The 22434-nt window shown below is 58.8% G+C and overlaps 1 protein-coding gene across 4 annotated transcripts in view; it reads left to right on the plus strand.

The window, feature by feature from the left end:
• Nek6 (NIMA related kinase 6) overlaps positions 1-22434 on the plus strand; it is a 73949-nt gene that overhangs the window by 16416 nt on the left and 35099 nt on the right. For 3 of the 4 annotated variants that reach the window (XM_027944492.2, XM_027944485.2, XM_027944475.2), the window contains exon 2: positions 22303-22421. In XM_027944492.2, the coding sequence (XP_027800293.1) occupies positions 22332-22421 (90 nt within the window). In that variant the 5' untranslated portion in view covers positions 22303-22331. Of the gene's footprint in view, positions 1-6706; positions 6789-22302; positions 22422-22434 lie in introns of those variants that run through there. The other variant, XM_071600939.1, reaches the window with a different exon arrangement.

Here is a 22434-nt window from a genome sequence, read left to right on the forward strand (position 1 = left end):
GTGGGAGTCAGAGGAGTCTGAGGCTTCTGCCGTGGGGTCAGCCAGAGCCAGAGGGGAAGGATTCGAGCCCATAAAGCAACATGGATTCCCCGCAGGCATTCGAAAGGACTGCTGTGGAACCCTCAGTCACCTCGTGGGAGCCGCAGGCCCCCTGTGTGTCCCTAGAGCGTGTCAAGCAGGGACAGTGCCTGAGCGTGGCCTTCCACCCAGCACCGCTTCCACAAATGCCAGTTCTCTCCGCAGCGCCCGGCTGCTGCATGCACACCAACCAGCATTGCTGCTCCTTCCTCGTCAGAGCCCCCCGGGTTTCTGTGGTGCCATCGGCTGGTCCTCATATTTAAACAGCTCAATTTTTTGAGTGAACTCACAGCTCTGAGAGGTTAAAGCGACTTTTGCTCAGCAAGGATCTGAACCCACACCTGTCTCCCCTGAAGTCCCTAAGCTGGTGCCTCCCAGGGCCAGTGGGAGTTGGCATGCAGGTAGAGCACGAGGCCACCGCACTGGCAGGGGCATGAGACACGGGCAGCAGTGGAGCCTACGTGGCCAGAGACAGATGTCACCTGGGTTGGGGTCAGAGAGGCCGGGAGGCCACAGGTGCTAAGCTCAGGAGTGGTGACTTTTCCTGGAACTTAAAGGTTGATGGGGGAAAATGTGGTCAGGTAGGGGCTTTGGGAATGTGCTCCCGGTGGTGGTGTGGAGAATGGTTTGGCGAGGGTGGTGGTGGGACCGGGTGAGGCCAGGAGGCTGGCCTGGGCGCCAGGCACTGATGCCAGCGTGGGCATCGTGAGCCTCCCCACTGTCTGCGGCCGCAGCTCTACTGATGGAGCTGCCCCCAGGTGCCGGGTGGGAGGCCCCGCACCCAGCCTCTCTGACAGCTTTCCTGTGAAAAACAAGGCCGACGCCTCCCCACTTGCTGGGGACAATGTGAGAATAAATGATAAAATATGTAAAGCTTGCAGTGAAGGAAAGAAGTGCCATGTATGTGTTATTTTCCCTAAATCCGGATTTCTGCGAGTCATTTTTTTTCCCCATCAGAGAAGCTGCTTTGATTTCCGGGGATGGGAGAAGCTGGAGTGAAGGGGGTGCGTCCGCCAAGGCTGGGCTGCTCCAGTCGCCTGCCTTGGAGCACGTTTCTGGACTGTCTCACTAACCTGCAGGAGCCCCAGGTCCGACGTGCTCTCTGGGGAGCATGCTGTGCTCCCTGGTGACCTGGTGACCGTTCTGAGCCTCCCTTTACTTATTTACTGAGTGGATCCAGAGAAGTCCAAGGTGATGCTGTGAGAACCAGCTGCTTTGAGTTTTAATCCCTGTCTGCTCATGGCTTGGGCTGGGGTTGCACCAGTTGATGTTCTCAGGGTCACATTGGTGTGGGGCAGTGCCCTGAGAACGGTCCAGCAGACTCCACAGAAGCGAGCTTTCTCAGGAAGGTGAGCCGAGGCCAGCCCAGCAGCCCCTGCTCACCCCCTCTCAGAGCCAGCTAACCCCAGGGTAATCCTAGAGGAGGGTGGTTCTGCCCACCAGCCAGGGGCTCAGCAGCTGCCTGCACTGCCTGACCCTGCCCTGGGGTCAAGTGGATGAACGAGGGGAAGTGATCACGTGGTAGCAGATCCTGGCTGGATGATGTCAACTCTTCACCTGTCTGGACTTGCCATCACCAGACCTCCATTTTATACCAGGGTAGACTGAGGTTCAGAGAAGCCAAGACACCCAGTGGAGAAGCTGCTGTCCCCTCATCTGACACCCCCGACCCCTGGGAGCGCTAGGCCCTCCACTCGGCCTTTTCCTTCAGATGACTAGACACCCTGGACCCGGCATGTCCCAGGCCTGCATCCGCACTCCCTGTCCCCTCTCCCTCCCCTTCAGGGCCGGTCCTTCATCCAGGGCATCCCCCGGGGAGGGATCAGTCCTATTGGGAGCCTCTTGAGTGCCAGGCATAGCCTGGGCACTTTGCAGTATCTCATTTTATCTGATCACAGAACTGAGGCTCAGAGAGGTGACAAGGTTTCCCAGAAAGTAAGTGGAGGGTCCCAGATTTAAATTCTAACCTGATCCTGGAGAGGACACTCACTTGCGGGACCAGTCCTGTTGTTGGGAGAATGGGTGGCTGCATGAGGGTCGGGAAACTAATAAAATAATAATTATTATTAATTAATAATAAGTGTTAGAAGGCTGGACCCTTTGGGTGGGCTAGCCTGGGGCGTGATGTCAGAGGCATAGCTTTCTAGCCAAATAAATGAGCAGGGATCCAGCAGGGCAGGGGGCTCCCTCTGGTCCCTGGAAAACGTGGAACTAGAATGAGACCCCAGGTCAGACCCCTTCCTGCGGGGCAGCCCCAGCATTCCTCCTGGCTTTGGCTGTCCTGCCTGTGAAATGGAGGATCAGGAGGAACCTGCTTCTCTGCTGAATGCTAGTCTATGACCTCAGTTAATTGTCCCAGTGACCTGTGAGGCCACTGCCCCTCCTCTGTACCCCTCTTGGCTTTGTTTCCCCTCAGCGCTCACTGTTCTGAGCGACTGTGTCTGCTTCCACATCTACATCTACACCCCAGCTGCTCAAAGCCTCAGGAGGGCAGGGCCTTCTCTGCCCCATCTCCTGTGTCCCCAGCCCCTCAGGCAGTGCCTGGCATCCTGAGCCTCTCACAAAGTGCTTGACAAATGGTGGCACAGCATGTTAGCTGCTGTTGTCTTCAAAAGGACACCGCAGCCCACAGAGGACAGGTCTATCCCTTAGTCCCTCAAGGTCAGGATCGGAGTCCCTGCCTGGCCCGGGTTGGCTCTCCCTGACCAGCGTTGAGCCTGGGATTCCAGGTGAGCCTGTCTGGTCCCTGCGGAACCAGAAAAAACTCCCAGCTCAGGCTTGTGGCTTTGGATCAGCTCAGAAAAAGTGTGTCCTGTGACTGCTCAAGGAATCTGGGCATTTAGCCCAGAAAAGAGTGTGTTTCCTGGCTTCCCGAGAACTGGGCCCACCCTGCCCGGCCTGGGTGTGCAGAGTGGGAGGGAGGGGACATGGACTCTGGCTCTGGAAGGCGACGGCGTGGGACCTTATCGTCTGAGACAGGCTGGCCTCCCTGTGGGACACTGTCCCAGCTCTGAGCCACATGACTCTAGCAACAGGAGTGCTCTTGAGTTTGGGAGGGAGCCTTTGTCATGTTGCTTCCCGCACATCTCCCCGGTTACTGGGGGCAGATGTGGGAGTGATGTCGTGAAACACAAGGGTGACCATTGTCCACTGGGTCATCGGGCCACTAGGGCCAAATGTTATGAAAGTTCCTCCCAGAGCGTCAAGACATCTGGCCTCTCACTCCATAGCCAGCGAGGGTTTATGAGGTGGCTTTGGAGAGACCTGGAGTCACCGGCCCGTCACGTCTGCACATTGCATAATTTCACAATTTGGGGTTTTTTTTCTTCTTTTTTTTTTTGAGAAGGGCCAGTGCTTCTCCCTCCCTCTCTGCTTTTTTTTTTTTTTTTTGAAAGAGAGAGATCTTTTTTTGATATTCATTTTTTAGTTTTCGGCGGACACAACATCTTTGTTTGTATGTGGTGCTGAGGATCAAACCCGGGCCGCACGCATGCCAGGCGAGCGCGCTACCGCTTGAGCCACATCCCCAGCCCATCCCACTCTGCTTTTTGTCTCCATTTTCTTTTCCCTTTGACGAGGGAGCTGGGTTATTGAGGACGCTGGGTGTGTGCCCCCAGAGGGCCTCACCTGGAACTGCCACAGGTGCGCTGGACTACACCAACCGGCTTTCTAAGGGGCGGCTCCTCTTGGGCTCACTGAGAGAGGAGAAGGCCACCTCCTCCTCAGCCGGAAATAGAAGAATCACCAAGCACAGGGCTCGAGTTTCCTGGGTCCCACCCAAATCCGGAGCCCGGCCGCCCGGGGCTGTGAGACCCCCCGCTGCTCATGGTGAAGTGAGAAAACAGAAGGCCAGGCCTGGCAGAGGCTGCGCCCGATGTCAGGCGTCCTTCCCCACGCAGGATGGCGATAATAGATGGAAATTTTATTTTAGATGCCAGAAAAAGTTGGCAGCCTTACGTCTGTCTTCAAAGTTTGGGGGAAGCTTTATCAGCCTGTGGAGTCCCCAGGCCTGGGAACCCCTGATGGCCTCCTCTGCACACAGAACACAAGCGCGGTCCAAGGCAGGCTCCAGTGCCTCTGAACGGGACAAGTCGTGGTCACGGGAACCAGTGCTGGCTGTGCCCAGGGTGTCGGTTGCCTGGGGAGAGCCATTGGCTCCGTCTGAGGCCAGACGTCGGGAATCCAGGTGTCACGGGGTTGGTTCCGTATGGAGGCTCTGGGACGGTCCGGGGATGCCAGCACTACTCGGTGTTCCAGCCTGTGTGTGGACGCAGCACTGCAAGCTATGCCTCTGTTGTCACGGGGTGTTCTCCTGGTATGTGCCGGTCCCTCTTCGTGTAAAGGTACTAGTCATTGGGTTAGGGCCTACCCTAGTCCCATGGGACCTCAACTTAACTCAGTTTTACCTGTAAAACCCTAGGCGTATTCCCAGACTTGCTGTAGCACATCCAGATAAGCCCATTGGAAATGGAAAATACCACCATTAAAAAGTGTGCTTAGGACACCTAACCGGCCGAGCGTCCTTATCCATGCCATACACGGGCCCCGCGTCTCCCTTCAGATCATGTAGCTGACTGAACTATGGCTTGCTTCCCAGCGCAGTGAGGATATGGCACCGCCTACGGCCAGCCCAGGCAAATCGGAATTCATAGCATGATTTCTACTGAAGGCACAACCCTTCTACATCATCATAAACTCAAAAAAAAAAAAAACAAAAACAAAACCACAATCATCATAAATTAGGAACTGTGGATACTTCCAAATAAGGTCACATTTCCAGGTTCCAGGTAGACATGAGTTCTGGGGGGACACCGTGCAACCCAGTTCAGGAGGCATAAGGCAGGAGGGAGGGCAGGCTGGCGGGTCCAGGGAGTCTGCTGGCCGTCCTGTGGAGGGACAGTTGCACATGAGGAGCAGAGTCTAGCGAGAGAGCCACCCTACAGTGAGGGGCTGCAGGTACAGGCCATGTCACCTCCACCTTCTAGCCCCTGAGGCTCAGCAGATGCAGGGGCTCCTCACTGCAGGGCCCACTCATCCGGGCCTTGGGGGTGAGCGTGGGACAGGCAGGTGAGTAGACCATCTTCAGCAGTTCATTTGTTTTTAAACATAGGACATCCATGTAATACTTTGGTGGCATCAGCTAGGACAGTTGAGGGCCAAGAGCTTCTCAAAGCTCAGCACAAGCGCCAGCCCTGGTGAGCGGCCCCTCCCAGCGACAACAGGACCCCACCATTCCCAGAAGTACCCACCAGTGAGGTCCCTCTCCCCCGCTTTGTGGATAAAGGTCAGCGTGTGGGGCAGGAAGGAGGGAATCCAGGCCCTTTCGTTCCCCCAAGGACCCTTATCTGCTTTGGCAAAGGCTGTGTGGCCAGACATTTCCGGATGAGCGCAGCCCGATGCCTCCCCACGAGGGATCTCCAGCAAGCCTGCTCCCCTCAGAGCCTCCTCTCCCTTTCTGAACTGGTAACATCCCAGCCCTGCCCACGTCAGAAGGACTCAGGACAGTGAGGTGACTTAGGAGTTGTGACAACCCATGCGAAGTTTGTGCTTAGCTTCGTGCGAACTGACAAACAGTAGGTGCTCGATAAGTACTTGCCAAATAAGAGAGTATGTCTTGGAGCTCGGCTTTTGAGGTCCTGCCACAGGGCCTCCTGAGAAGGGGATTCTCTAGGGCTTTCCTCCTCCCAGCTTGTGAACACGTGGACACTGGAGATGACCAGGCACAGGCGGGGAGGTCGGGTGTGTACATATCACACTGGGCAGGGGACAGATGTCGCGTGGTCTACTGAATGACATTATCCCTACGCTTGGCACCATAGGAGGGGGCGTCCAGAGAGCCCATTTTCAGTCCTGACTCTGCACCCCATACCGGCCGCGTGCGGGTGTTTGCCACGCCCCGTTGCTCCCTCCTCCTGCTGTCCTGGTGCCACTGCTGCCCTTCCGACCTCTGTCCCACAGCTCGGCTGGGCCTGCCTGGCGTCCAGGCCTCTGCACGTGCTCTGCCGTCTGCCTGGAGCGCCGCCCTGCCCCTCCACTCGCAGCTGCTTCCTGTTCTGAGGAAACGCTCCCAGAGCCCGGGCAGCCTGCACAGAGCTTCCCCTGCACTTCCACACCCTGGGGTGCAAAATGGCGGTCACAGGGGGTCGTGGTTCTTGGTGTATAACACTCCCACCTCTAAATAGAGGGGCCCGTTGAGGACAGAGACTGGTCCCCTGCCTGCCACAAGGTAGGCGCCCAGGGTGTGTGGATTGAATGCTCCTGGGCACGTCACTGCTCTGCTGCATGCCTTGGCTTGTTTGTCTTAAAAACACAGGATATGGACCGGCAGCTTCTATGGGGGCCTTTCCAAGGTGTCCAGTGAGACAGGAGGCCCCAAATAAGTGGGCTGGGGTCTCCACTGCGACTGGAATGGAAGCTAGAAGCACCTGCGGGAGAGTGTGTTTCGTGATGATCTGATGTTGCCGAGATGGTGCGAAGGAAGCTCTGGAACTTTCTGGGCATTCAGCACAGATTCACAGCTAATGGATTCCAGTGATTTGCGCTGTGTGTTCCAGCTGCCCGCAAGCTGGTGGTGTGGTAGCTGGACCCCCCCCTCCTTCCCCACCTGCTCCCAGGGGATTCTCCTGGTGCCTGTGGAGGGAAGAGTAGTCCATCTGGGCCGGAGACAGCGTCCACTGCCCCATGGAGCTCTCCCTGCGTTCCTGCGTCAGGTGAGCGGTCCTCTCAATCTCCCAGATTCTGCTGGGACTCTGCTGTGCACTCCAGGCAGGCACTGAGTGTGTGTGTGCGTGTGTGTGCGCGTGTGTGCGCGCGTGTGTGTGGTGCTGGGGACTGAACTCACAACCTCCCATGTGCTAGGCAAGCCCCCTACCTCTGAGCTACATTCCCAGGCCCTGGCACTGGGTCTTAAACCCCCTCCTCTGCCATCACCCAGCTGTCCCAGCTGTGTGGGTTGGCGCCTCTCGGAGCCTCAGTTTCCTTATGGAGATGTTAACACCCACGGTCCCTGGGGGAGCCGCTGAACCCAAACATGTGGCTCAGCGCGCCCCCCCGGGGTAGGCCTGTGATTTCGTGGCTGATTCTTCTTAGCGTGAGCATTCCTCACTCTAGAGATTAGAGCGAAACAGATCGGCCGTCTGTTTAAGCCAAAAAATGTCTGTTGTCGGAAGAATTTTGTTTTGGAAGACGAGCCCAGGTTTTGGGTCAGAACCGCACTCTCCCTGGAATCGCACGGTGGTGCCTCCAGGCGTGTTGTAAAGCTTGGTGACCACCCAAGCCTTTGAGCCTTCCACGTGGATGCTCCGAGGTCAGGCTTCTCGGGAATCCCTTGCACAGCTGGGCTGCTTGTCACGTTGGTAGCATCGCTTCCACAGAGCCGGCTCTGTCTGCCCATGAATAGATGTTTTTTTTCTCTCTTTCTTGGATGCCTGAATGGCGGTCTCCCTCCTGCAGTCCCAGAGGCCGGCCTGAGTGTAAAACTCCAAAACGGACGTCACAGTGGGGTCGTCCGTTCCTGCTTGGACTTGCAGCTCTCAGCAGGGCTCAAAGAGCCAGGTCGATGGCCTCTGTGACCCAGGGAGCCTCCTGAGGCGCTCCTGGCCTGTAGTTTAGGAAGGCTGTTGAGCCCAGCAAAGACATTGGAATTCACCGAGAAGACGGCAGATGGGAGCCGAGGCGGGATTGAGGGAGCGGCTCAGTCTCTCCACACCCAGGCCTATTGGCTAACCCGTGGCCTCCGAGCCACAGGTGCGAAGCCTGTTAGGACAGGAAGGACTAGGGACCAGCCAGCGCCTGCTGCAGCTAGAGGACCTGACACCCAGAGGTTAGGAGCATTGATTCTGGACTTGAAGCACCCAGTTCCTCCACCTGCACCAGGCCGCCTATCTTCCTGTCTCCGTTTCCCCTTCCATAAAGTGCGAACAGTTGTTATCTGTGTCTCGGGCTGGCTGTGGGAACTAAGGAGGTGAAGGTCATTCCAAGGACAATGCTTGGTGCAGAATAAACAAATAGGACTAACAGAGGCCCAGAGAGGGCCAAGGACTGGTCTCTGGTCACCCAGCTAGTTAGTAGGGCAGCCAGGGCTGAAACTCATGATCCCTGGTCTCGTGGACACTCCCCGCCCCCCTCCCGCCCCGGCAGACTGTTTCAACCTTGCCTTTTGCAAAGGAAGTCGCGTGACCCTTCAGCCCACAGGAATCCAGACTGCCTCCTCAGGCTGGCGGGGCCTGGCTGCAATTCCGTTTACCCGTGACTTCTTTTTCTTCCTTTTCTCTTTCTATCAAAGCTCTAGATGGTCTCTCCTCCCTTGTCCCTGCAAACAGGAAAATTAACCACTTGGCAAAGGAGTTTTGAAGACTTAAGACCCTGCCATGTGTCTCGGAGCCAGCACCCCCTCCCCAGCCTGTTGCCCTAAGTGAGGTGTCCCCTGTGGACAGGCTGTGACTGCTGCAGGGGAGGCCAGCTGAGCAGTACCATGCCAGATGCAGGTTGTGGTGGATGGTGGGTCGGGCAGGTACTGACTAAACAGAAGCCAGTGACGTGTCCTTCTAGGAAACAGGTGACACCCACCAGAAATGCTGCCCACTTCCGTCCGCCTCCCGTGTCAAAGGTTACATGAGTCATCAGGTTGCATGCACTTTTCTCCTGATGCACTGAAGTGCTCATCAGCCACTCGGTCTGAGGCTGGGTGGTCGGGAGCATCCAGTGTGTGGGCCTCCAGGTCTAAACTGGGGGACTTGGTAGCTTCCTGTCTTCTGCTGGGCACCCCAGCCCTGTGCTCTGGAACTGCCAGCCCAGGGTGGAATCCCAGCTCTGGGGGTTACCACTGGGGGAGAGATGTGCCCCTCTTGAGCTTCGGGTTCCTCATCTGTGGAAGAGGTGGGTGGGCCCTGCCTGGCCGGGGGAGGTGGGGATCCCAGCATGGTGTCTGAGAGCCCTGCCTGGCTCACTCCCTTCTGCCTTCATGCCAAGAGGCCCTGGCTCGCCCGGGATCCAGCTGAGGCACGGGGGATGTTGATCTGCCCAAGTCCTCCCTGAATTGAGGGACGCTTGGCCAGGCCAGGAAGCCTAGAGACAGTCCCACAATCATGGGGTTCAAGAGCACCTGGGGTATAGCCCTCTAGGCCTTTTGAGGAGGGTCCCAGGGCCTGGAAAGGGAAAGATCTAGAACAAGGAGAACAAGGAGGCCATGAGCCTAGACTGTAACACAGGATCCTAGATGTGGAGTCCCCTGCCCACTGGGTGGCCTGGTGCCAGTGGAGAGGGCTGCCTGGCTGGGCCCGGGAATTGATAGGAAGATGCTACCACAGGCCCAGAGCAGGAGGTATGGGGACCTGGGGCTGAGCCCTACCTTGCCACCCTCTTCAGGGATCTCCTGCAAGCCAGGCTCCCCATAGCCCCGTTTCCTCATCTCAGGAATGGACACTGTTCTGGCTCTGCCCACCTTTCAAGGTGGCCATAAGAGATTGACCCCAATCCCACTGAAGACCATCAAGAACTGCCCAGATGAGAAGAATGTGGCATCTATCACCTCCTGGGGCATATTTGTATCCCTGTCACATAGACAGTATCTCATACAAAGCAGGTGCTCAGTTGCGTTTGGGGTAGATAGATGAGTAGCAGTTATCATTTATTAAGCCCCTACTATATGCCAAGCATCACCTAGGGAACTTGGCCCAGAAGTTTAGGTGTGCCCATCTCACAAATAAGGAAACAGAGGCTCAAAAGAGAATAACTTACTCAAGGTCATGTGACAAGTAGCTGAGGAAGCTAGGAGTCACTCCTGACTCTTCAGCCCACATGTCCTTTGAAGTGTTCATAATGGGTTCCCCCACCTGGGAAGTGCCATGGGATGTTTAGGGGCGGGGTATTGTACCAACCCCTGATTTGTAACATTTGTCAATTTCCATGGTGTAAAGACTCCTCCCATGGTCATGTTGGGCAGCCACCACGAGCCGGTAGTAACCAGCTTAGCACACCTCTGTCCCCTCCCCTTTGCACAGCTCCCATGCCCCAGCGAAGCCAAGGGGGTGTCCCTGGGCTGGAACTTCAGGCTGCAGCTAAGCCGGTGGCTTGGTGGGGCTGTGTGTGCTTTAGACCCCACAGCCCTCCCCTGTCTGAGGACCTGGAGCTCCCTGGGGTCTCAGTATCACACAAAGACCTGGCTACCCAGGTGAGCCCCAGGAAGGGTCTGCAGCATCGCGGCTAGAATATTCCACCAGCCCCACCGTGTGTGACACTCCTGCCCAGCCCAGAGCAGAGCCCTGTAAACGCCGGGATATAATGGACAATAAAAGTCACTGGAAAATAGTGACTCTCCTAGGACCCCTGTCATCCCTGCCACATGCCGCCTGCCGGAACCACGTGCCCTGTGATCATGAGGCACGGTTGTCATGTAAATATACAGGGCCTCTTGCGAGCCTCTGGCCAAGATTTATTTTATTGAGATGGTAGGGGGAGGGGAGCGCAGTTCATGATCCTGGTAACTTTGTAAAATGCTTTGCCACCATGTCCCAGCTTCTGGGAGGAAGTGTGGCTTTCCCTGTCCTCTGTGAAGACTCGAGCATCAGGCCTTAGATGCCCCCTGCCTAGCCCACGGACCACAGCCTGGCTGTCCCTGAGAGGGGATGCCCTGCAGAGAGAGGCCTCACCGTTAGCAGTGGGCTCGCAGCTGGGTTGCTGCAGGATCTCATGTTGCTGGGTGCTGTTGTGTGGGTCAGGGACCACAGGACGGCAGGAGCTCTTGTGCATACTTGGCCCTGATGGTCCTAGACTGGCATTTTGCCCACATGTCCTCAGGATTTCAACAACCCACCAGGTGGACACTACTGTGGCCCCTGCTCACAGAGGAAGGAACTGCAAAGAAGTGACCTTGGGACGGGCCCAACCTTGTGTGGTTAGACAGAGGCAGCACAGAGTTTGAACTTGGGCTCTGCGACTCCAGAGTCTGTGCTGGGCGTCCTGCCCACCTCCTCACCCGGATCTAGCATGCTGCCTCCCTGGAGGCCCCCGGCTTCCTCCAGCAACACCATGGAGCACTCTGATTTGGTCCCCCACCCACTTGCTGCGTCTCTGAGGGCAGGAGCCCAATCTGCACTGCAGAGGGAGTCCAGGTGCACACTCAGCCCGCACCCGCCCAGCTCTGCCTCCCTCCAGTTGATTCACCTCCAGCGAGTCACAGGATGGCTCGGAGCCTCTGTTTCCTCTTCTGCCAAATGGGTACAATGTCAACTTGCAGGGTGGCACACAGCTGCCAGTATACATGAAGGATCTGGCCCCGCACCTGGCACCGAGGTGTGCTCTGTGTGTGACCCCCTCCTCCATGCACACGCCACCTCCATGGCCGTGCTCCCGGGAGGCTGTGCCTGGCTGTGCATGGGGAGGGCGAGGGCAGGGGACACAGGGCAGGGGACTCAAAGTGTCCCAGGGCCAGAGAACAAATCCTCCTAGCAATGCCAGACCCAGAAGACCTGGTTTTCCTCCCAGAAATGAGCACAACTGGGTACCAGATCCCCCAAGCTCAGTTCCAGGGCACCTCAGAGAGTCCCCAAGCCCCTGTCAGCCTTAGGAAACACATCAGCACAGGAAGGTCCCTGCTGGACTGTGGAGCCCCACCTACCGTGTTGCAGGTGAGGAAACTGAGGCCCAGAGACAGGCTGTGACTTTCCTGAGACCATGCAGCCCCGTGAGAGTCCATGCCATGTGAACACCAGGCCACCAGGCCATACATGCCATGGCACAAAGGAAGAATGGTTCTTGTGGAGTTAATAGTGGCCATATACGTCCTAGGCCCAACTCTGGGTCCAGTGAGGATTCTGGCCAGGGCAGCAACACTAGAGGTGACCCTAGAAGTTGTGATTAGGCACCAATCCTATAACACGCAGGACTGGACGGAGGAGACACTGTCACCCAGACACACGGAGCTGCACTCAGCCACATGACACTGATGGAAGCTCTTGCTCTGATTTGCCAGAAGCCCTAGCCACTCCATGAATGGAGGCTGGTGACCCCCACCTAGCAGGCCGTGGGGGCCACAGGTCTGTGGCCACCTCCTCCTGGGGAGAGCTGCACGGTCAGGGTCTGGGCCGGGAGTACAGCCCCTGCAGACGGGTGGATGGCTGGCCTAGGTCCAGCTGCAGCCGCCGGAGGGGCCGGCACCTGGCATATGCCTGACAGTTGGGCCCGGCTGGTGGGGAAGGTGTGCTGGCAGGTGGCCGAGCCCGGTGCCAGGATCTGGCTCCACGTGTCCACTGGGGCTCAGCTGCCATATGCCTGTGTCAGTCCCAGCGGCAGCGGAGCTGCAGATGGGGCTCCGGGGGTGGTTGGCGCCGGTAGAGGTGGCTCTTGTTCTGAAGGCGGAGGCAGGTGTGGCCACCCAGAGCTCTTCCTGGGGACTGCGGGCTGAGGCTGGCCTGCGTAGCCACCTGGCCACTGTGCCCTTGAGCCCACTGTGTCCTCTGCCAGGGGCTCCCTTCCCCTCAGTCCCGTCCCACCTATCATCTAGGCCACCCCAGACTCCGCCCGTGGTGACAAGCTGGCCGTGACCCGGCACTGCCAGGAGCAGGAGGCGTTAGTCCTCTTGCTGGGATACTTGTGTGCTCTTCTCTGTCTTGTGGGTGTCCAGGGCTTTGTCCTATCGACCCAGTAAGAGGAAGAGCTTTGTCTTGGTCCACAGTGTCCCTGGGACCCAGTTGTCAGCGCAGGCCCTGCACAGAGGAGGCAGCTGGAAGGGCGTGTGGAGGGAAGGGCAGGTGGGACTGGCATGCTCAGTTCCTGGTCTCATTTTGGAGTTCAGGGCCCCATTTTGGAGAGTGAAGCACAGGGCCCAAGTCATGACGTCCTGAGAATCAGTGACCCCTCCATTGGCTGTGATTAGGTGCCAGGCCCACAGCTAAGCACTTTCCACCCTGGAATGCCACGTGACTCTCCAGCATCCCTGGGTAGTAGATGCTATCTCTCCTTGTTCCCGGTTTACCTTTGAGGACACCGTGTCACACACCGGGGATGTGGCAAAGCCAGGACTTGAACCCAGGACTGGCACCTACCAAGCTGTCCTGTCACGTGACAGCAGACACAGGAAAGAATGGGAAGCCTTGGCTTTTAAAAGGACAGCCAGAATCTGTACGCTCCTTAGCACTTGTTGACCCTGGTAGGGATAGGTGGGGACCAGCACAAGGTCCCCCCCAGAACCCAGAATGGCTTTCTTCCAGCATCAGCTGCAGGTGCCCTGTGGTGGGGCAGCAGCCTGGAGGGTGCATCCCTTTGCCTGAGCAGCGGGGGGCAGGGGGGTGTGGTCAGGGCGTTGGTCTCAGGACAGGAGCTGCCTCTGCTGCCCACCGCCCTGGGCCACCCCTTGCCCGCCTGCTGCAGTTTTCTGGTGGGTAAAGTGGGGAAGCAGGGCAGGGCGATCCCAAAGGGGACTGTGACTGTCGTCCAAGACTGTCTGCTGGCCACTGCCCCTGGTGAGCAGCAGGCTCTGTGGCGGTGGTGACAAGTTCCTTTTGCCATGGAGGTGGCAGCCGGAGCTATTTTTGGAGCAGCGTGTGGCGGGGGAGTTTCCTTTTGGAGGAGTATGGGGACCGGCGTCTTAGGGAGGGGAAGTCCCCCACAGCAGGGCCCCGTCCTTCACCCGCCTGGGCAGAGGCCGCTCAGATCCTTGGGGCCCTGGCGCTGCACACCTGCCCTCAGTCCTGAGACCAGCAGATCTTTCCGAGCTCAGGAGCCACTTGGAAAGGTATGCAGCCTCTGCTGACCTCCGGCCATGGGGGAACTGCTGGCCCTTTCCTGTCGCCTCTGTCCCAGGGTGTGCTCAGCCAGTGGCAGGGAGCCAGGCCCCAGAGACCTGGGCTTGCGGGGCCACCTGCCTTGGCTGCACCTCTGCCACCCACTGCTTGCTTGACCACCTGCCCAGTGGGTAGCCAGCGAGGGCAGCAGTGCCGGGAACCTGGCAGGACCTCTGCCACCACCCCAGGGCAGGGTGGTTGCTGCCAGCTGGTGTCACGTTGAGTGATCCCTGGCATCAGCAGAGCTCGGAGGAGGTGGCGGGGGGGGGGGGGGGGGAAGCTGCCATCCCCCACTGGGGGGTCCAGCTGCCTGGGTCCCTGTCTGCAGGAGAGAAAATTAGAGGCGGTCAGAGCCCAAGAACTTGCCCTGCGTGGGGACCTGCTGGGGCCCAGGACAAGCTGGTGACAGACCCCGAGGCCCCCCAACCCCCCGGGGGGAGCGTGGTCTCAGGTGGGCCATGGCAGGAAAGGCCTTTCTGCTCTGAAATGCCCACTCCCACCGGCGCCTGGATGAGCTGGCCAGGGGGCACCAGGCTTCTCCTAGCCTGGCAGCCATGGACCTCCCCGTCCACTCTACTCCTGCGGGGTGGGGAGGTGAGCAGGCCCTTGGAGATTCTGCCTTCAGGGACTCTCCTTGTTGAGGAGGTGAAGACACAATTAGGCAGACAGTGCAGGGGCCAGGGCTGTGGAGCTGGGGCTGACCGGCAGTGGGAGTCCAGGAAGGCCACCTGGACAGTTGGGCACTGAACGAGGAGTGAGGTTTGGCAGGGGACAGAGAGCCTGCCTCCGTCTTGAAGAAATAGCAGTCTGTTTCCTGGGAGGCAGGGGTCACTGGGATGGTGGCCTGCTAGGGGGCCTGAGGGGCCCAGCAGTGAGAGTCCAGCTTTCTCTGGAGAATCAGTTCTGAGTTCAAGCGCAGGCTGTGCTCTTTACCCACTCCAAGAGTTTGACAAGTCGGTTGATCCCAGTGTCCCTGCTTCCTCGTCTGCAGAATGGGGGCAGGTTGCAGACGTCACAGGTGGGCCATGTACAAAGGAAGTGCTCAGCGGACTTCAGCTTGGTCTTCAGGGGCCCCAGGCCCAGCCTCCCCAGACAGAAACCAGGAGCCTCTTTCTTTGACTGAAACGCGAGATGGTTACAGCCCCTACATTCTTTTTCTTCCAGAATTTGGTTTTATTACCTAGGAAGGAGGAAGTGAAATGTGATCAGGAGCCGCCTCATTTTTACAAAGGTCCTGGGAACCCTGTGGTATATGGTGCAGTTTGTTTTGAGTTGCTTGGGGACTTTGGTCTGATCTGTGACAATGAGGATTTGAGGTTCCTGGGGGTTTCCGGAGCTCGGGGGAGCCCCGCCACCTTCTGGGCAGAATTGACTCGACCGACTCTCACTAGATCCCTGTTGTGTGCCAACCTGGGTGAGGCACTGAGGGTGGAGAGGTACCATCAGTCCCGGCTCAGAAAGGCCAGCATTGGAGGCAAGACTGGGTGACAAAGGAAACAGTTGTGTCCCTAGCAGCCTGACATTAGGGAGAAGCTCGTGTGGACAATTGTTAGATGGAGAAGGGAGGAGGGGACCTGGTGCCAACCGAGTGTTCTTTGTGTGTCCACTGCTACCTCCCAGCCGCCCTGGGAGGTCCAGCTTCTCCTCTTCTTTATGGATGGGTACATCAACGCTCAGGAGAAGATGGCACACTCCCAAGATCCACAAGAAGTGCCACCCCTGAGAAGGTCCAGAGGCCTGGTCTTCACGGATGAGGGTGACTTTGCCCATGGGGGTTGTGCAGGGTCTTCCAGGTGCAGCCTGCTGCATGGAGAAGCCTGGAGGGGCCGGGCATGTGTCACTGGCAGGCAGGTTTCAGTGTGGCTGTGGGTCAGGGCTCTGGAGGACCGGCTAACGCTGCGGGCAGCTTGCACCAACTAAGAAGCCTCTCTTGGGCACACAGGCCTTGAGCCTTGCACTTTGGGTGTGGAGCAGCAGGTGAGACTCGTGTGTTAGGAAAGCCTTCCGAGGCGGGTTGGAGGGAGAGTGGAGCTGGGGAAGCAGGCGGGGGGGCTGCGGGGCCCACTGAGGAGGGTCAAGGCCAGCCTGGGGTGGGCCACAGGAAGGCAAGCATTGGGCTGCGCCTGGATTCCTGCTGGGTCTCTGGGCACACAGGGAGGCAGCCTGCTCGCTGAGACAGGGACCCAGGGAAGGGTGGGCTCCCTTCCGGTGTCTTGCATGTGCAGTGTCTGTGGTGTTGGTGACTGGGGCTGGAGCTCTGCAGAGAGGCCTCTGGCCAGAGAGAAAGTGAGGGTCATTTTGATGTGTGAAGACAGCAGAGCTGGGTGGGCAGGGTGGGCGGGGTGCTGGGGGCAGGGCTTGAGGGGATAGAGACTTGTGCCCGTGCAGCCGTGGCACTGCAAGGCCCCAGCCTGCCAGCTCCGGACCTTCAGGTGCTCCCTGGAGAGGCCCTGCTGGCTGGGAGGTGGACGTCAGGGACCTCTGCATAGCTTGTGCCCTGCCTCCAGGGAGTGGCTTTTGGTGAAGTCTGCGCCTTAGAGAAGCCCGGCTTCCGCTGGTAATGGAGCCACCGAATCTGAGCACCGTGTGTTGCTTTGGGAGAGAGGGAGGGTGGGGGCCACGGGACCAGCTTGGAAACCAGACACCATCTGTGGCTCGTCCCCTCCAGCTCAACAGGCCCCACAGCACTGGCCTGGGATGTGACTGCTTCATGTCAATGATAAATGGGAAACTTTAAGACTAGAGGAGAAGGGGCACTGGGCGGGGGAGGCCACCACAGTCAAAGCTACACCCCTGGCCAGAGTCCCCTCCCTCATTCCCTCATTCACACCCTCTTGCAAGGCAGAACGGAATGACCCAGACCGACTAGTTCTCAGGTGTCCATTCCGCCTGCCCTCCGCTGTGTGGCCCGGGGGCCTGGCCTTTAAACTTCTCAACTTTGATTGCTTCCTCTGCACAATGGATTGTAGCGGCCTCTGCCCAGGACGTCTCCAAGGTGAACGTGGTAGGCCCACCCCTTGATGCACGCCTGGTCCAGGCCTGACACCTGCCAGGCTCTGAGGATGGGGCGTCCCTCACTGCCCTTACCTCGTGCAGGGACTCTAAGGTCAGCTGAGTTCCTTTCTCTAGTTGCCAAGCCATGCTGACCTGAGCAGGAGGTTCAGATGGCTGCCCTTGCCAATGTGTGGTTGGCAAGTCATATTTCTCAGAGCCACAGTTTTCTCGTCTGCAAAATAGGGTGATGGCACCTGTCAGGTTTCCTGCAAGACGTCAGGTCACCCATGGATGCCAGCTGATGCAGCCTGACCCCACCCACAGCCAGGCGCCCTGAGCTGCTGCGCGCATCTCCTTGCTGGGCCTCGGTTCTCCAGCTGAGCAGGGGCAGTGATGGGCAGTGCCAGCCTGTGAGGCCTCTCTAGGGTTCTCAGACGCCTCCTCCCAGAGCCAGTCAGACTGTGGACATAGCCTCAGGTGGTGGCACTGGTGTTGGGTGGTTCCCTGGGGAGGAAGGAGGACGGTAGATGTACATGGCAGCTGGGGACAGCCTCCCACCCAGGGGACACAAGATGGGAAGCTGCTCACCTGGGGCAGCATGGAGGCCTGCCCCTGTCTGCTGGGAGTCCAGGGACCTGTCCACCTCCAGTCCCTGCCCCAGTGGGTGGAACGAGAAGGCACTGGGCCCACACTGGCCTGTGGACATCAGGAGCCCTGCCCATGCCTGTGTGCACGCCCACCCGGAGCAGGAGACGGGTGGCTGACCCAAGCACCCCTTAGGAACGAGCACCGTGAACTTGCCTCCTCAGGGCGACACATGGGCCCTCGGGCGTGGGCTTCCAAGGCCGCACCAGGCAGAGTCCTGGCTACAGCCCTCCTGGCACGTCCTCTTTCAGAGAGGTCTCAGGGAGCTGCTGGCCTCCATGAAGTATGGCAGGAGGCAAAGGTGGAATTTCCCCATAGGTGAAGTTTCTAGAAGGTAAGCAAGGGCCAGGTGACACTCCTGGTGTGAAAGGCCACTTAGAACCTCAGAACCCAGCCTAGCCCTTCCAGGGATTAAACCAGGCCCCTGTGGTTCCCTAGGGCCACTCCCATCAGTAAAACTCCTTGTCCAGGGCACGGCAGTGGGGGGACATTCAGAGGGCTTTGCCAAGGCAGCCGTGGTCCCTGTGCGTATCGGGCAGGGCAGGGTGTGGAGAGGTGGTTTGGAGTCCAGCAGTCCCTCTCTGGCACCCACCAGCTGTGTGACCTGGGGCAAGCCCCTGCCCATCTCTGAGCCTTCATTCCCATGACCATCACTTGGAGGCAGCCGCTCCTCCATTGTTCAGTAAGGGTAAGCACGAACTGCCCCTCGTTGCGCCCTGCTCTTTACACAATCTAATGATCCGTGCGATCCTCCCCGTGACCCCAAGAGGTTCATCTTGCTCTTAGGCCAGGTGAGGAGACTGAGCCAACATTTGGACCTCGGCTGGGCTGGGCACTGCCCGTGCCTCCCAGAGCCGTGGGAATGCATGGCCCTGGCTCTCGGTGAGGCAGGCCCTCTGCGAGGTGGTGTTCAGCGTGGCCTGTGGCTCTGGGTCTGGAATTCCACAGATTTTTGGCCCCTGAGCTGGGCTTGGCAGCCTCTGGCTCATTGTTCTGCAACTTGGCAGGAGCCGCGGGATCCCAGGGGCAGGCGGCTCCCTGTGTTACTCCGAGTGCCTGCACGCGTGCGCCGTGGGGTTTTTCCTCGGCTCCCATGCCCCGTCCTTCCAGGTGCCCTTTGTCATGGTCTTCCTGCATCTGAACCCCTGAGAGGCAGTTTCTGGTTGCAATTTCTTGTGTAGGGGGCTCAGATTTCCATCGAGATAGAGCAGCCAGAAAGCAAGTCCCCCAAATCCAGTGTCCCCAGTGAATCCCAAGAGTCAAGGGGAGTCTTCAGAATGAGGAGGGGCTGCGGGGTCAGGGAGGTGTGAGTCTAAAGTCCCCTCTGCAGATTGTCATCCAAATGGCATCCGGCTTCCTCTTCTGATCCTGTTTCCACATCTGCAAAATGGGTCTAGCAGTAGCCCCAGTATGAACGCAGCAAACCCAGCCCACTGAAAGGACTCCGAGAACCTTCATTCTCCCCTCCCTCCCCCTCTTCTGCCTTTCCCTGCTGTGCCTCCTTCCCCTCTGGGACTCGCTTTCTGGGGCTCAGTGGAGAGGGAGCTGCTTTGCTAAACGAGGGCCTCTCCTCTTCCCTGGGAGCTCGAACTTCCCTGAGCAGAACTGCTCTTGGTGACGGTCATTTATTAAAGCTTTGGGATTTGGTAGAAAAGGTGGTGTGGACAGTAGCTGGGTATGGTCCTGAGGCAAGGTCTCCCTAGGGACCAGTGGTCTCTACTGGGACCCCTACACATCCTTGTGGCCCCAGCCAAGTGGAGAGAGGCTCATCAGAGCCCACGAGGAATGCAGGGTGGTGGCTTCAGATGAAGGTGCCTTCAGAGGTCCCAGCTGGCACTATACCTGTGATTGTGTGACCTGGGCAAACCCGTTAACCTCCCCGTGCCTCAGTTCTCAGCTGTGCAATGGGACAACAGGTCCTATCTTGTGGTTATGTGAAGGATGGGGGGTGAAGTGCAGGAAGCAGGACCCGACCAGTCAGAGCACAGCAGGTGTTAGTGCTCCTTGTCCTTACTGAGGTGGCTGGGCCCCCGCGGGGACTCTGGAGCCAGGTGAGGCTGAGCAGACTACAGATGCAGGATGGGAATCTGGGAATGGGCTGGAAGCCTGGGGCAGGGGCCGGGAGCCAGGGTGTGGGTGGGCCTGGAGGGGGCAGCCTGGGAGTCCATTCCGGAGCCTTCTGAGATAAAGATGGAACCTCCTCCTGAAGACGGTTCTCCAGCCTTTTCCCTGAGGCCTCCCTGAGGGCAGAGGATGGTGAACAAGTCACCCCGAGGGGTCTTGGGGTGCAGCCCGCAGCAGCTGTTGAGCCTGCAGGAGTCTCCGGTTTCATCTTCAAATTCATGCGCATTTTCCATCCCACTCCTCCCGGCTTGCGGGCGGCTTTCCCCCTGAGTAGCAGCCGAGGAAGATGCTCGTGTTTATCTAGTTATCCTGGGGCTCTTTGTACCCTGGCTCCTGCACCATGTCCCCCTGGGGGGATGCTCCAGCGCGGGGCTCAGCCAGATGGCGGGAGATGCCCAGGGCCTCTGGTCCCATCTGTGTTCAGGACTTGGTGGGGAGAACGGCAGGCCCCAAGCCTCAGCGGTGGAGGGGAGACGAGGCCTGTGTGGAAGCAGAGGGCTGGGGAGGGGCCTCAGAAGTGCGGGCAACCCCCCCACTGCGGTGCCCACCACGTGACCACAGACCGAGGCTCTCGTGGGCCCAGAGGAGGAGAGGTCTGCCTGTACCTTTGTGCGTTAGGACGAGCCATGTCGCATGGCTGGTCCGGGGCTGCTGAGTGTCATGGGCCGGAGACGGTCCTCCCAGGCAGAGACCTCAGCCAGGAGCGCATGGCCCTGAGTCCGTGCCTCCTCGGTGGCGACTGCTCCCTGGGGCTCACCTGTGTCTGCGGCTGGAGAGCGGCTCCACCCAGCAGTGGGGGGGGACAGCGTGCGAGCTGTGGAGGGCACAGCCGGGAGCCCCAAAGTCAAGCTCATTAGGAAACTGAGGGGCTGGTGGGCATCCTCTGACATGCCGAGCAAGGGATGTCATGTTGATGGAGGGGAGACTGGGCCACAGCCTGGGACACAGCGACCAGGTCTCCAGGACACTGAGACACGCCCCCCCCCATGCTGACGTCTTTCCCACTGCCCAAAACATGTCCCAAGACACACGGCAGGGCTGCTGACCCACTGGGCCGGGGACAGGCTGCTGAGGCTGCTGGGGTACCTGGCCAGGCGAAAGATGGTAGTTCTTGTGCGACCCCGAGTTGGTTCTCAAGGGATCGAGCTGTTACAGAACCCCAGCCTGGTCATGGGATTGCGCTCCTGCTGCCTGTCTGATGGTGTGATTGCCCTCCCACTGCAATGGTGCCCACCATGAGGGCCTCACTAGAGTGAGTTTACACTGGCACATGCCCTGGAACCTCCAGGACTGGGAGCCAAATGAACCTCTTTGCTTTGTAAAGTCACCAGCCTCAGTGACTTCATTATCAGTAATAGAAAATCCACTAATACAAATGATCTCTTAGGTCTTGTTCTTCAAAAGGCCCCCGGGGGTGATGCTGTGTGCTCTGTGCTCCTCAGGGAGGCAGGACCAGGACTGGGAGCAAGGCTGCCATCTCAGACAGAATCCACTGGCCTGAGACAGGGACTGGCCTGCCTGTTGCACTGTCACGTGTTCTGTAAGGGCCACCCAGGGCCATCTATTCCTAGGGACTTCTGGCTCTCCAGGAAGCCGGAAAAGCTGCTTCAACAACTTGGGCCAGTCCTCTGGGGGCTCTGATGAATGTGGCTAGCAAGAGATTGGGACATCCAGTCTCTTGGACACAGTGGCCAGGTTCACCTGCCTGAGTGGTACTGGTGCCTTCTGCACATGCCCTGCAGTCGCTCAGGCCCGGCCCTGGCCCACGGGGTGCTACAGAAACGTGGAGGGTGATGAAGGTCTAGGGTGGATGAAGACATTTGCTCCCCAGGAGGATCGCAGGACTGGGTGCTGCCTTCCCTCAGCCATGTGGCTTCCATGTGTACAGGGTTTGGTCCCTGCCCCAGAGGGCTTGTCTGGTGGGGAGGCCACAGGCTGCCTCTGACACCAGGACCAGAGTGGCCCTGGGGAGACACCGTGGCTCAGGGCGGGGTGTGCAGTGGTGCTCCACCAGGCCCCGCTGCCGCAGTTGCCATGGCTACTGCCAACATGCATCCTGAATTCTTGGGGCAGACCAAGTCCTGGAGGTTGAGTGCTGCTTCTTTGCAGCAGGACCCTTGTCCCTGCCCACAGGTTTGTGCAGGACACTGAGCAGGACCCAGGGGACTGACCTTCCCAGTGTGGGGGGCCTGGTGCAGCAGGGCCCAGCAGGGACGTGGGTGTGTGGTCCTTCCTGCAGCTGCTGCCCAAGTCTGGTTCAGTTCTCTTTCCTGCTGCACCTGCTTATGGAAGAGTGGTGCTGGGGGACCCCACAGAACAGCTCCCCCAGAGGCTGTGGGAGGGACAGGGCTGGGGAGCCTGGCCTCCCAGGGTTGAATGTAGCACCTCTCCTGTGGGCTCAGGGACCACCAGTTGGTTTGTCCCTGCTGAGGACCTGGGTCTCTCCCTCTCTGATGGGGATAATCCTAGCAACCTGGTCAGGAGAACACAACGGAGGGAGACGATGTCACTCGGGGTGTGAAGTCCTGGCCCTGCCACTTCCGAGTGGGGCAGGGCAACCGTGGGCTGTCCCTCAACTGCAGCCACCCCTGAGCTCACGAACTGTAAAACAAGGCCGGGGAGTCCTTCCTTCTGCCACTGCCTCAAGGAGAAAGTGAACAGGCCCCGTTTTCTGTTTCAGCCCGTGTGCTCGTGAGGCTGGCATGCAGGATGGCAGGACAGCCCAGCCACATGCCCCACGGAGGGAGTCCCAACAACCTCTGCCACACCCCGGGGCCTGCCCACCCACCCGACCCACAGGTAAGCCCTTCTC

Source organism: Marmota flaviventris, chromosome 13 (assembly GCF_047511675.1).
Source record: "Marmota flaviventris isolate mMarFla1 chromosome 13, mMarFla1.hap1, whole genome shotgun sequence".
Taxonomy (NCBI): Eukaryota; Metazoa; Chordata; class Mammalia; order Rodentia; family Sciuridae; genus Marmota; species Marmota flaviventris.